At 36.5% G+C, this 13284-nt stretch overlaps 1 protein-coding gene across 3 annotated transcripts; it reads left to right on the forward strand.

Annotated features, from left to right (window-relative positions):
- The first annotated feature begins 3471 nt into the window (after window positions 1-3471).
- On the forward strand, window positions 3472-8290 carry LOC103696430. 3 transcript variants are annotated; one of them, XM_008778052.3, is made up of 5 exons: window positions 3472-3965; window positions 5480-5680; window positions 6457-6665; window positions 7520-7580; window positions 7675-8290. In XM_008778052.3, exons 2-5 carry the CDS (start codon window positions 5585-5587, stop codon window positions 7957-7959), a joined length of 651 nt encoding a protein of 216 aa, XP_008776274.1. In that variant the 5' UTR covers window positions 3472-3965; window positions 5480-5584; the 3' UTR covers window positions 7960-8290. The 3 variants fall into 3 exon arrangements, with proteins under 3 accessions (XP_008776274.1, XP_008776277.1, XP_008776276.1); XM_008778055.3 differs by having other exon boundaries at window positions 3479-3965; window positions 5480-5549; XM_008778054.3 differs by lacking the exon at window positions 5480-5680 and having other exon boundaries at window positions 3487-3965.
- The last annotated feature ends 4994 nt before the right edge of the window (window positions 8291-13284 follow it).

A 13284-nucleotide genomic window follows, 5' to 3' on the forward strand; every position in this document is an offset into this window, starting at 1 on the left:
TAGTCTTGATGTTTTGCTTGCATAGTAGTGCCAAAGATGTTGTTATTTATTATTAGGAAATAGTTCTGCTAAGCACCCATCAGATCCCTTAATTCTCAATTGTTGGCTATCCCATGTCTTGCTCTATTATTATTTTATCACGTCTATGATTGCTTGTTAAAATTCATCCACAAATCAAGTCTTCAAGAATTTCGACGTTACATGATATTTTGTTAATCTCTTCATTATTAACCTATTAAAATAGATCAAATGCTAATTTCTTAGTCCTTAGTCCAACCATCTACTTCCTTAATCAAAGTGCCCTCAACTTCCATGATCCGGATTAAAAGAAAGTTCAGTGGCTAATCCATGTCACCTTTTCATGATCGCTATAGTTATTAATAGCGGGTCCAATTTTGTGGCTTGAACTGAAATCATATCTTTGAATTGCTCAAGGATAAATAATTCAGAGTGGTGAATGCTGTCAAAATAGCTTCTACAAGGTTACAAGAATAATATCATTTGGCAAAAGTTAGAAGCAATTATAAGCAGCCTCACTAGACATTGTCAAAAAGCCAGAATGTGGTGTAAACAATAGAAAAATGAGTTTGGTTAAATATGTTTAACCTGATCCAACCTTATTAATATTAAACAAGCTAAATATGTTATGATCTTGAAATATAAATCCGTCTCACTTAATAAATAAGACACGTCAACTTATTTACAACTTGAGTCTATTTAGTTCAAATCCTAATATGTTTATTGCATGTCGGATACGCGATCAGATTGATGGTCTCGAGTCATTATTTACTGACCCTAGGTACAATCTATTCAAGGTCATTAATGCTAATTTGATGAATTATGGATCACAATATAACTACTCATTTTCATATTGCTTAAAATGAAATCTAAGATTTCAAAGTAGACCACTTTAAAGTATTCTATTTACTATTTTTCTACAACTAGTTTATCTTTCCAACTTCTTAGTTTTTTTTGACTATCTACCTGAGAACATATAATAATTATTAATTTTTTCTTTTTTATTTTTTAGTGGTTAAAACAATCACAAGATGAACTTGCTTCAATCTCTAGCCAAAATGAAAATAATAAATCAGGTACAAAAAGGAACAAACAGGAATCTTCTGCATCAATGTAAAAAGGACTGGATGTCGGACATAAGCACATATTTATTTATCTTGCTACAAACATTCATCTATTTTGTTAAACAATTTATGTTTTCCATTAGTATTGACCTTTTGATTAATGAGATATTAAAAGTAAAATGATCAATAAATATTAAATAATTTCACTTATAACATATTTTTTTATTTTTAAGATATTTTATTTATTTTTTTAATATATAAAATTATATTTAATTTTTATTATTTTCTTATGCATGGTTATGGGTATGATTCTTGTTTGAACATAAATGAATGAAAAAAAAGAATATGAAAATAATAAATATTAATATAGATGTGTTGCTATTATTATTTAGTTATGTTCTACCCTACTTTCTAGTGTAGAAATAAAAGTTTGTGCTCCCTGCCAACCACCATTCACCAGCTCAGCTACCAACTTTATCAACCTTAATTAGCCCACTTCAGACCGCTAGAAGAGATCAAAACACTCTCGGTAGTTGGCAAAATCTAATGATCTTCTCGTGAACGCATGAACTGCACCGCTACCCTCGCCAGAAGCACCCGTACATACACCCAAAAAAAAGTTGACGCAGTACAGTATACGGATCAGACGGACGGGAAAGCCCGACAGAAATAGCCCCAAAAGATCCAAACATCAGAGGCCGCTCCGGTCGTCGCTGACCTTAGTCTCTTTCACATCGTCCGAACGCGACACGTGGAAACCGGATCTGCCATGATCTCTCTTTATCGTACACCAGTCGCTTTCAGTCCTCCAAGTTTATTCCTGATGAAATTTCAAACTAAAGACAACGGCGAAACTTTGACACGGAAGATCATTTCCACCGTCTGATCACAAGATTCCAACGGGAAACTTTGACAACAAAGATTTCCTTCGCCGTCTGATCATGATCGGACGGTGTCGAAATCGAGAAAGTGGCTACGCTATTAGGGTGTCCCGTTATTTCAGAACAAAACTCTTACATGAGCTGGTAGGCTTCGAGGATGAATAAAGAAGTTGGAAAAGTCTAAAAGCAAGCCGTAAATAAATAAAGATAAAGGAAAATAAAGGTAACAGACATCATGGTATGTAACCACGCGCGCGAGGACGGCCTGCGAGACGAGGCCGCGCGCTCCCCGAAAAAGACAGTCTTCTTCTGCCGGATATAATCCAGCGAAATCCGATGGATTTTCCGCTACTTAATAGTATCAAATATTATTATTTTTCTTTAAATATATTTAAAAAAGATAAAAATAAGAATAAAAATATAAATATTAGATTAAAATTTTAAACTTATCAAATTTTGTGAGGCTACCGATAAATTTATTTCGGTACTTATTGTCGCTAAAAACCTATTTGCATGTTGGATGCTGGAGGGCTCGATAATCGGGTTGCATAAGGTTGCGACACGAGGTGTATGGTTATAGCCGGAGTCTTAGTCCGTGATCGAGCTCCAACTTAAAATAGTAAAAACAAAAAAGTTTTTAAAGTGTATTCGACGAGAACCTTGCAACACCTAGGTCAAGGCAATATTCAAGAAACAAAAGAGATTTTTGGTGGTCTGTCAGGGCACTTGTGCACTCATCTAAAAGGTCCATCAAAGAGTGGATGTATAGACAAAGGTGAAAATATATCATCCCAAAATTTGGGCACATGGATCAGCTATGATTGGCACTCTTCTATACGTTTCGAGAATCAGGCACAATCGTTTCGCTCGCGGATCGTATTGTGTTCGTTTGGCTGGCATGATCTTTGATTTTAGTCGCATGCTTCTGGACTGTCACGCGGTGGATTTTTGTTCGTGGTTCTAGATTCTATAGCGAACTTTAGTTGACCAGCCTTACGTATGAGTTATGGTTGGTTTTGAGACATATCAATATTTTATAAAAATAATTAGAATTATGACATCAATATAATAAATATTGTTTTACACTATTGGTTTTATTTTTATGTTAATTAAATATCAAATAGAAATGAAATTTTTAAAAATTTTGAGTATTTTTATGTAAAAAAAAAGTAGCAGCGCCCGACTATTTAAATGGGCCATCGTGGATACATTTCTTTTTTAAAAAAATAAATAGCAAAAAAAGATGTGGATTGATGGATGCCATCTGAAAGGGTCCCCGGCCGGGTGAGTTCGAACGTCCCTTCAACATCCCTTCAATAAAATATAAAATTATTAAATTATTAAATGAATAATAATTATAAATAACAGCTGTCATCTACGGCAAAAGACAGAGGTCTGGGAGACAAACGAGGCGATGGTAAAAGAAAACTTCTCATATAAAGCGAGAAAAGGACAATATTAATTCGACTAATCTAGGATTAGGACACCCGCAACCTCCGCTTAGATTGGGGATTAATCGAGGCTTCGCCTTCTCCCCTCTCCCCTCGCCTTAAAAGGCCGCGAGAGAGCCCGGCGGTGGCTTTCGGCGTCTCTCGCGGAGGAGACGAGAGAGAGAAAGAGAGAGAGAGAGAGAGAGAGAGAGAGAGAGAGAGCGTGCGCGATCGCGAGAGGGGCAAAGAGGAAAGAAGAGGTAAGAGAGGCGAGGAAGCGCCTCTCATCTCTCTTATATTTATATCTTTTACGCTCTCTCTCTCATGCCTTTGTGTGCGTCTCCTCCGCCTTCTTCCCTCCGCCGCCGCTGGGCCCCGGCCGGATGTGAGTAAATATTAGTTTTTTTTCTCTCAATTGGCCGATCCGGAGGGCGATCAAGGGAGAGATCGCGAGATCTGGTGTTTTGACGTGATCTGCAAGAGAGATCCGGCGATCAGGGGTCTTTCGGATTCGATCTGGAGATCTGTGGTGAGATCCGGCGAGCCGAAGCCTTTCCGGCGAGAAATATTCGGTAAGGACAGGAGATGTCGGTGGAATTAACGCCGTTTTCTTAGATCCTCAGATGCGTCGCTTGATTTCGATGTTTTATTTTTGTATTTGTGGATTTTTGTCTCTGAAATCGTGTTTTCTTTTAAAAAGTTTCGAATTTGATTCGGTTTTTCATTGTGTGGGCCTTGGTTGCGAATTTGAACTTATTCTTGCGCTTATTTGGATTGGTATTCTTTCATGGATGCTCTGCTGATTTTGCCCTGATGGCTGGAACTTTTTCTTATTCTTTCGTATAGTTGTATGCATGAGCTTTGTGGTTTTTTTTTTGCGGTTACTAACTCTGTTCTTGAGGCATTTGTTGACGGATCGAAGCGAATATTATTTTTAATTTGTTGGTCGTCTCTGATTTTAATTCTCTCGATTTTTTTCGGGTTCCGTTTTGGTTTAGTTGTTTGGTGTTGCTTCTGATCCTTGAATTTTCGAGCATATAGTGTTCAGTTGCAAGGAGTCAGCTTTCGATTGAATCACTGGTGTTTTGTTAGATTACAAGTATCTCAGTGATTCTTTGCATGGAATTCTAGTATTTTTCGCCCCCAAAATTTCGTTTTTTGGGTCTTGCTGGTCAATCGGATATCTTCTAATCTACTTGCTCCTGATGAGTATTCTGTCGCTGTATCTAGGTTCGTGATAGGGTTGTTCTAAATGTTCTTTCCATTGTCGCGAGGCTACCATTTTTTCTTGAAAGACTTGATCTTTTGTCTATTCCTCCCTGATCTTGACTCTTGGGTTACTGTTCTTCCTTTGGCTGTTCTGGCCTGCGAGGAGGCAGATATGCCTAGAAACATGTCCACTGCTAGCTCGTTGTGTGCATTATTTCCATCTTCGCTGTTATCTCTTCGATTTTGAATTCTCTTGGTATTGGTGGCAGTTTTGTTTATTTTTTTGGGATAGTTTTTGGTCATTTTGTTGCTGTTGTGGTTGATCCTTGGATATTCTAGTGTAAATTGTTCAAAGGAAGCCAGCTGGTGGTAGAAGCAAACAATTGAAAAATAAAGAAAAAAATCTTTTTGGAAATAAAGTTAATGTTCCTCAATTAAAGTGCGAGGTGATACTTTGCAGCTTATGTGCTGGTGCTTTGGGAATAAAAGCTGCCTGGAAGTGATTATATTGTTAAATCCTTTACTTTTCTTAGAATTCCTATGTGGGATTTGCAGATGCTCCACATCCATTGCCGTTTTTAGAATTGTCATGCATTGATACTTTAGGTAAACTGTACTCATTCTTCATGTAGCTTTTCAGTTTTATGTTATGGTGTATTCAAGTTGGCCCATTTTTAGCATGTCTCATAGTATAGATTTTTGAAATATGCTTGCTAGTAATCTAAATGTCCATAAGCAACTCTTATCTTAGTCTGGGACTCTTCTATCAGCACACCACCCCACAAGTGTTGATTTTAATGATCTTGCTCCATTCTTCTTCTTCATACCAATAACATTGTTTATTCCTTCTGAAGCTTCTTTGGCTCTTTTTGTTTAGATAATGTGCTCTATCATCTATGCTTCGGCAATGTTGAAGCCTCAAAGAATCCAAAGCCCAAACAGATTGGGTAATGCCTGTTGTTGGTCATAATTCACATTAAACATGGCTGGTGGATGTCTAGAGCCATTATGGAAAATTGATATGCTTGGCAATTGGTCATGTATGACACTGGATGTACATAGCCTATTCCTATCAATGGTATAAAGGCGTTCAATTTTTCTCTGAATCTTCATGGCACGTATTATCTTGCAAGCTTTGTTTGCATCATTTGACAATACAATATTTAAAATGACTTTTATTGGATATGGATTTCTTCTGGCTCATTTTTTGATTTCCCTTTTTATTTATGAGTGGTTGTCTTTGATTTGATTTGACAAAGAGACTAGTTCTCTTATTTAAGTCTATTATGCCAGCACAGTTCTGCTTGATGTTGGTCATGGATTTGTTTGACAGTGTTGCGAGGATGTTCGGTGTTGCTTTTGGTTGTGGTAAAACTGGTTGCATGGCAAATTTTGGGATATGTTTTTCATGATTCTGATGGTTTTCAGATATTTACATGTTATTTAGACAAAATGTGGTTGGAGTGGAATTTTTTTGCCTTTTTTCATGATATCTATTTTTTATTTGATATTTTCCTCCTAGTTTCTTCTTCTTTTTTTGTTGATAAAAATGAAATATGCCCCCTTCAGATATAGAATATTTGTCTTTTTGTCTAAGAATGCATTCACATAAAAATATGTTTGATTATCTTGTATACTTTTGTTATGAATCTATTCTCTCAACATATTCTCTTCTGGACAAAACTTCACCTCTGCAAGATCTGGTTATGCATTCATGTCTAGTTCGTGCATTATTATGCCCCATTACATTCCAATGAGTCCTCTTCCTTTCTTTCTTTATCTCTTGTTTCTTTTGATCATATTTTTATTGTACTGCTTTATCAGTTCATGAAACCTTGCTTTTTGATGTTGCAGGAGACAGTTGTGATGGAGCACTGCCCAATGACAGTTAATACCATGGGCCAAGTGTACCCCGAATGCATATCAGATAGGAAGTCAAGGTTTTGGCAAATTGATAACCAAACAATTCCTAGAGCAGAACTCATCTGTCCTCAACCTCGCCATGCCACTAGGGTCCCTTGTTTCATGGATAACATCAACAGAATCAGCCCCAAACCAAAGAGGTGCGTTACGACAATTGCTGGATTCATAGTTTTTGCCTATATTATCATTATTGAACCCACAAAATGATCACATTGTTCATATGCTTGGCCGCAAATGCCTTTTTCATGTCATGTGTCAGCCAGCATGGTTTATTCTTTGTCAGCATACAGTTTGCCTGAACCTCTGAGGCTCCCAAAGCCTGCATCATTGTATAGTCTATGTTAGGCTGACCACATTGTCAAGGACACATGACTCATCATTTATGTTACAACTCAAAGCCCCTGGCTAGTGGCACCGCAAGGCATGTGACATCTCACTCCAAAAGTGGAGAATCGAGAGATGTGTTCTAACCAATTGGTTGCCATTGCATTATCCCTTTTAGAACTTGCTGAAGAATTATATGATTGCAGTTGATCATGTGCACTGCACACTATCTTGCATTTTCACACATCTTGACGTGGATTGAATGGCCAACACGATATCAAATCATTCAATTATCCAATGAATGTTATTTTACACACGTTAATCATGTTTCATCATAATTCACACACAATAATGTAGATCTGTGCATCCCTAAGGGCTTGCCCTTTAGGAGGTCTAAAAAAGAAAAAAATACTGCAGAGTGTGATCGCATTTGTGTATATTTCAAATCTTTTCTGAGGAGTCTTTACTCTTGATTTTTGTAAACTCTTATTTTACAATGCTGAATGGAGCAGCTTGGGCTTCTGGGCACATATCAAACCATGTACAATAGTGACACTACGTACACACACACATGGAGATTCAAATCATGCATGTCGGACAATACACCAGGAAGACTTTTTTCTGTTTATGGTTATTTTTGTTTGCTGATTCTGTTTTACTCTTATTTCAGCATTTTGCCCATGTATAGAGGGGATTGTGGTCCTGAGATCCTTGATATTATCCTGAACAAGGTACGTGACAAAATTATTTTGTAGATGTTTTAGTCCTAATTTCATAATTTTTACATCCAGTTGTATCTTATTTTTCAAGTTTGGTCCATTTCAGGATGATCTTGAAGGTGATTTAGACATGAGCAACCAAACAGGCTTCTTCTGTGGCTCGCCACCCGTACGCACTAACAACCCAGTTATCCATGATGCGCAGTTTGCTAAACAAACTCAAAACTTACCCTCTCCTTTAGGAAACTCTTTTGGGATGAAACCAGCTGGGAGAGTCGAAAGAGGCTCCCCATCCTGTGGGTCATCATTTGGAGGGAGCCCCAAAGTAAGAATTGAGGGTTTTGCCTGTGGCAACTCTGAGTCCCACTGCATAGTCCCTGCTCTCGCTTGACACATCACAAATCTAACCAACTCTTCTGCCATGCCGCTGTAAATTTTTTCCATAGTAGACGGGCCTTTTTGTGAAAGGTCCTGTTGAATCCTTGATCAGCCACCCTAGAAATGCCTGTTTAAAGAAGAGAGTATTGTCCTGTAAATATCTTAGGTTATCATGTATCTAGAATTTCTGTACGAATGAGTCTAGTGCCTGAGGTTTGTTGGAGTGGAGGCTGGATTCAGTTGGATTCAGACGTAAAAGTGTAAATAGACCTTTTCTGTATGAACTGCTAGTTTTAAACCGATCAGTGGAAACTGCTACTATGTTCTCATCTTGCCATTTGATATTTAGCAGTTCTTCAAGGTTGATTGCTGGTTTCTACTCAATTATTCTTTTGATATTTGTTTTTATAGTATGGAAATTGAGAAAAGAGTCCTTCCTTAAGAAATAGGTCATGAGCATTCTATTCTGATTGAATTTATAAATCCTTTCTTGGTGGTGGTAAGATTGGCAGAAACAGCTTGCAGCACGGATCGATCCATCAGGATTGGAAGGTCTGATACTGTTGCGTTATGGTCGGTCCATCAGCTTGCATTAATGGACTTTGTGGAGAAGTCCAATGCAATGGCCTCCTGTGAGTTGTGCTGCTCGCTGCAGTTGTAAAGCCTATTCCGGCGCTCACGGTAAGGGGTGTGTAGTCTGGAGGATTTAATGTTGGGAAAAGGTTCTATGTTTATTTTATTTAATTACAAGCATTTTTTTTTTGTGGGGAGTTGGGCTTTAGACGGGAAATGAAAATGAGCGATTTCTATTTTGGTTATTTGGTTGGAGGCAGTGTTATTTCCATTTTGATTTTCTAAAATCTAATTCAGACTTATTTAGTACTCAAATGCCATTTTGTATATGACCATTTTGATTTTGATTTTAATTCATTTCGATTCGGATTCCGTCCGTCAATTAAAGGCACCCTCTATTATTTATTTGGTTCTATTTCATTACGCAACTTATTTGGCTGATGCACCAAATCTGGCTATGAAATTGAAATTTGATAGGCTGAGGAGTACCATGACATTCAAGCCTTTTGAAACAGCTCAGTAGGATTTGCAAATAGAAAGAGGTATTTTTAGGATGTGTTTGGTTTGGAATTGAAATTGGAATGGATTAGAATCGGAATTGAAATGATTATATTCTCTGATATATTCGTTCATGATTGGAATCAGAATTGAAATTGGAATTAGAATAGGAATATTAGGAAAAGTCTCAAGGGATTGTGGCATTTTCATTCGTCCTTGTAATAGAATTCTTTCTAATTAAATGGTTGGAATGCGAGTCATTTATTTTCATTTTTATTCTAAAATTAAACTTTTTTTTCAACCAAATATACCATTAATTTTTTATTAATAAATTGGAGGAATGTCTTCCTTGCTCTGAGTTGCTTGCATGTAGGTTGTCATGAAATTGGCTACCAGATGCCAGGGAACGTTATTTTTTGAACTTTTAAATTATAATCCCAGTTCCGTGAGCTTTGATTCAGGCTGTCCTGAGCCTAGACTCTAGCATATTCAATAAGTTTGGTATAAAAAAACAAAATCCTAACATATAAAAAGAAAGAAAAAATATATCCTCCATATGGACCTTCTGCTATGTCATGCTTCGACCTTCGGGCTCGAGCTGAGTATGTGACAGATGGGCATATATCCATAAGGTTTAACTTCACAAAAAATGCAAGACCTACCTTTCTCATACTTACATATATATATATATATATATATATACATATTATTCCAACTCAGACATTGGTAAGAAAAGCAATAATTAACTAAGCATAATTATTGAAGACAATCTACAATCTCAAGGGATCATAAGAAAACTCATACAAGTATCCAATCAAATTTATTTAAAGAAAAAGTAATTAGATGTCTTCTAAATTCTAAGCTCCTCACTATTTGGTCCTAAGCCCCATATATTCTTTTGCATCAAAAAAAAAGAAAAAACAAACAGAGAGAGAGAGAATAAGCTTTATAAGCTTAATAAATTATCAAAACCTTTAGTTGGATCAAGTATATTATTCATGAAATACAAATTTTCAGAGCACAAGATTTTCATTCATAAACCAAAACATGCTAATGAGCATATGATACATGGCATGCCTATTAATTTAGATTTCAAGATATTAAATGCATTTGGCCAAAATAAATTTCTAAAACAAATATGGATGGATCATACTATCTCACTCTCCTAGTCTTTACAACTATGGCCACGATCGGTCTGTTGCAAGCCTCGAAAGAGACTAGATCCTAACTACAACATGTTGTCCATTGGTTATGTCCGAGTGATCATCTTACTAGAGGCCCAAAAGGAAGCTAGCTCTGAAATCACATGGACAAACTTGCCTCTATCAATATGTGCTAGCGATCAGTCCTGACTGGGTAGGTCCGAAAGAAAACTAGCTCCTGACTATAATATACTGTTAGTTGGTATATACTAGTGATAGCTCTACTAGAAGCTCGAAAGGAGACTAGATCCTCAAATTGTGTGATCATGGTCAGACTCAAGGCTAACAAAATCAACACATAACACAAACGATATCAACACATTTATCGATGCAATAAAATATTGCTCATGCTCAAGTAAATCATGTCATGGTTGACCCAATATTTTACAAAATATTTTCATGTAGAGCATATACAATGCTTAATTTAAATATAACATAATAGCAATTATTTAAATTTCAAATAATGTAGAACAAATCATGTACAAGATAAAATATTAAGGGTAGAGGTTACTTACAATTTCTGTTCTAAAAGACTCTTAAGATCCATTGTTGACTCTAAAGGGTTGATTTTTATGATGCAAAATAGTTGAGTCAAAAATTGACTAATCTATTGCTTTGAGTTTAATTGATTAATTTTGAAATGTAAAGAAGAAAACCTTTAGTTACTCTCAAGAGAAAATCATCTATCTTAAGCTCTAAATCAAGAAGTTGAACTCCATAAGCCCATGAAAACATTTCTTGGAAGCTCACATACAAGCACAAAATATTTCATCCTGAGTTACCTTAAGAGTCGACCCCAAGTTTACAATGAGTCGACCCCGGCACACCATCGCTGGCCGATAGGCCTTCACGAGTTGACTCTAACGGATCATGAGTCGACCCCCGAATAGTCTCGGAGGACAGACGAAAGTCAAGAAATTTATCATATTGATGAGTCGACCCATGAAGTACATGAGCCGACTCTAGTTTACCAATAGTCGACCCAGACAAAAGCAAGTCGACGCCTGAATAGCCACAGAGAAAAGATAGAGAGTTAAAAAAATCATCACATTAGTAAGTCAATCCATGGAATTCATGAGCCGAATTTAGTCAAACTAGAGTCAAACCCAAAATAGATGAGTCAACCCCAGAATAGTCATAGTAGAAATACAGAACATAGCAAACTTAATTTGTTGAAGAATTGACCCCTGAAAGCAACGAGTCGACCCTAGCCATCTGATGAGTCATTTCTAAAATGAGAGAGCCAACCCCACAAGTGCCATAAACGAAAGATAGAGCACAACAAAAATAAAAGCAAGTTTGAGATGACTCCTGAAGACTATAAGTTGACCCTAGAAAATAGTGAGTCGATCCCAAAAAATAGTGAGTCGACCCCCTGCATCTGACAACAGTAACAACTAGTTTTTTTGAGAATCAAAATGGCCATTTTTATCTCAATACGGCTATATTATCTGTCTAATGGATATGAAAGTATTCTAACCCTCTCTAAAAATTATAAATGCATGGAAATACTAAAAAAAAAGAGAGCTCAAGCACTACAAGGACAAATCTACTAGAGCCAGAAAAAGAAAGTAAAAAGAAAGAGCTTCAAAGAGAATATCATTCAACAGCTTTTATTGCAAGCTGAAAGATCACATCTTTAATATCAAAGACTTGATGAAGCGCCTTCAAAGGCAATCAAGTCAACCAACAGAGTCTAGCTCCATTTAATGTTTTGTATTTATTATCTTGGAGTTATATTCATTATGTCAGTAATTAATTCTTTCTATTCTTTGCTGTAACAAGTTTTAGAAATTAAAATTTAGAAAAAGGTCCATCCAAACTTGTAATTAGATTGTGAAGATTTTGGTGATTTTCTAGAAAATCAACTGGGTTGATTGTGAACTCAAAAAGTAATTAGGTTTTGATTGATTTTCTAGAAAAATCATCTAAGTTGATTGTAAACTAAAAAACAATTGCTTGAAGATTTTGGTTAATTGCCTAAAAAAGTCAACTAGGTTTGGTTGTGAACCCAAAAAATAATTGTGTTGTAATCTAGGGTGTTGTCCAATTCCTGTTTACTTAAAAATATGCTAAACAGATCATTGTTAGAACCGACAAACAAAGTTTAATTTAATTTTACTCTCACCTTTTCTACTCGAAGAATAGTGGTCATAAGAGGTCGATCCACAGGAAGGCGATTGGAGTTGCATAAAAATTAAAACGTTCACTCGGATTCGAAATCGATTTTTGAATGATAGAAGAAAAACATTATTTTGAGGATGTTGATGGATTCTCTAGTCTACCAGAGAATGTTTTTTTTAAATTGAAATTAACTAAAAGATATTTACTTAGATTCAAAGAGCATTTATATATTTAACTAATCAAAGAAGAGCTTTGGCATAAATTAAAATAGATGAAAACAAGAAGATTGAAGCGAACACAAATTGCATGAAGGAAGATTTAATTGTATTGCATAAAAAGAAAAATTATAGAAGTTGAAGAACGGAACTTAAAAATACAGAAATAAAAAACAACAGAAATTAAAGCTTTAGCATAAATTGGATGAAAACAGTGCTAGAAAAATTGCAGACTGGAATATAGATTGCATAAAATAAATTTATGGATTGCATAAAAGGACAAATGCTTACAAGAGTAAGAAAGAAAAAAAATAAAAACAAGGAACAAGTAATCCTTCTCAGTGGAACACTAAAAGAGGGAATAAAGTATATAATTTCATTTGGAAAACAGAGCTTCTCCTCTCTTTGGATTTTAAACAGGGCTTTCTCTCACAAACAGAGCCTCTCTTCCCCTGTTTCTTGGTCTCCACCCCGCACCACTGCCGAGCGCTCCCCTCCTCCATTTCTTCTTCCGATGGCCACCCTATTTATAGGTTAAGTGAGAATGCTTGGGATGCCGGAAGGGGTGGAGGGCGTCAATCCGTGGCTGGATTTCGGGCAGGAGGTTGGCACGCGGATGTGGTTGGACGCCATTCACGGACGCGTGATGCTGGGGCGGGCGTGGGACGATGGCCGCTGAGAGATTGCTGGGAAGACACCGCAAGATCGACGGGAGAGAGGCTGAAG

Source organism: Phoenix dactylifera, chromosome 10, assembly GCF_009389715.1.
Source record: "Phoenix dactylifera cultivar Barhee BC4 chromosome 10, palm_55x_up_171113_PBpolish2nd_filt_p, whole genome shotgun sequence".
Classification (NCBI taxonomy): domain Eukaryota; kingdom Viridiplantae; phylum Streptophyta; class Magnoliopsida; order Arecales; family Arecaceae; genus Phoenix; species Phoenix dactylifera.

What these genes read in the sequence shown, in the direction of transcription:
- LOC103696430 (XM_008778052.3), top strand. Translation starts at nt 5,585, where the DNA reads ATGGCTGGTGGATGTCTAGAGCCATTATGGAAAATTGATATGCTTGGC. An exon ending in ATAGCCTATTCCTATCAATG is followed by an intron (nt 5,681 to 6,456) that starts GTATAAAGGCGT and finishes TTGATGTTGCAG; the next exon opens with GAGACAGTTGTGATGGAGCA. An exon ending in ATCAGCCCCAAACCAAAGAG is followed by an intron (nt 6,666 to 7,519) that starts GTGCGTTACGAC and finishes CTCTTATTTCAG; the next exon opens with CATTTTGCCCATGTATAGAG.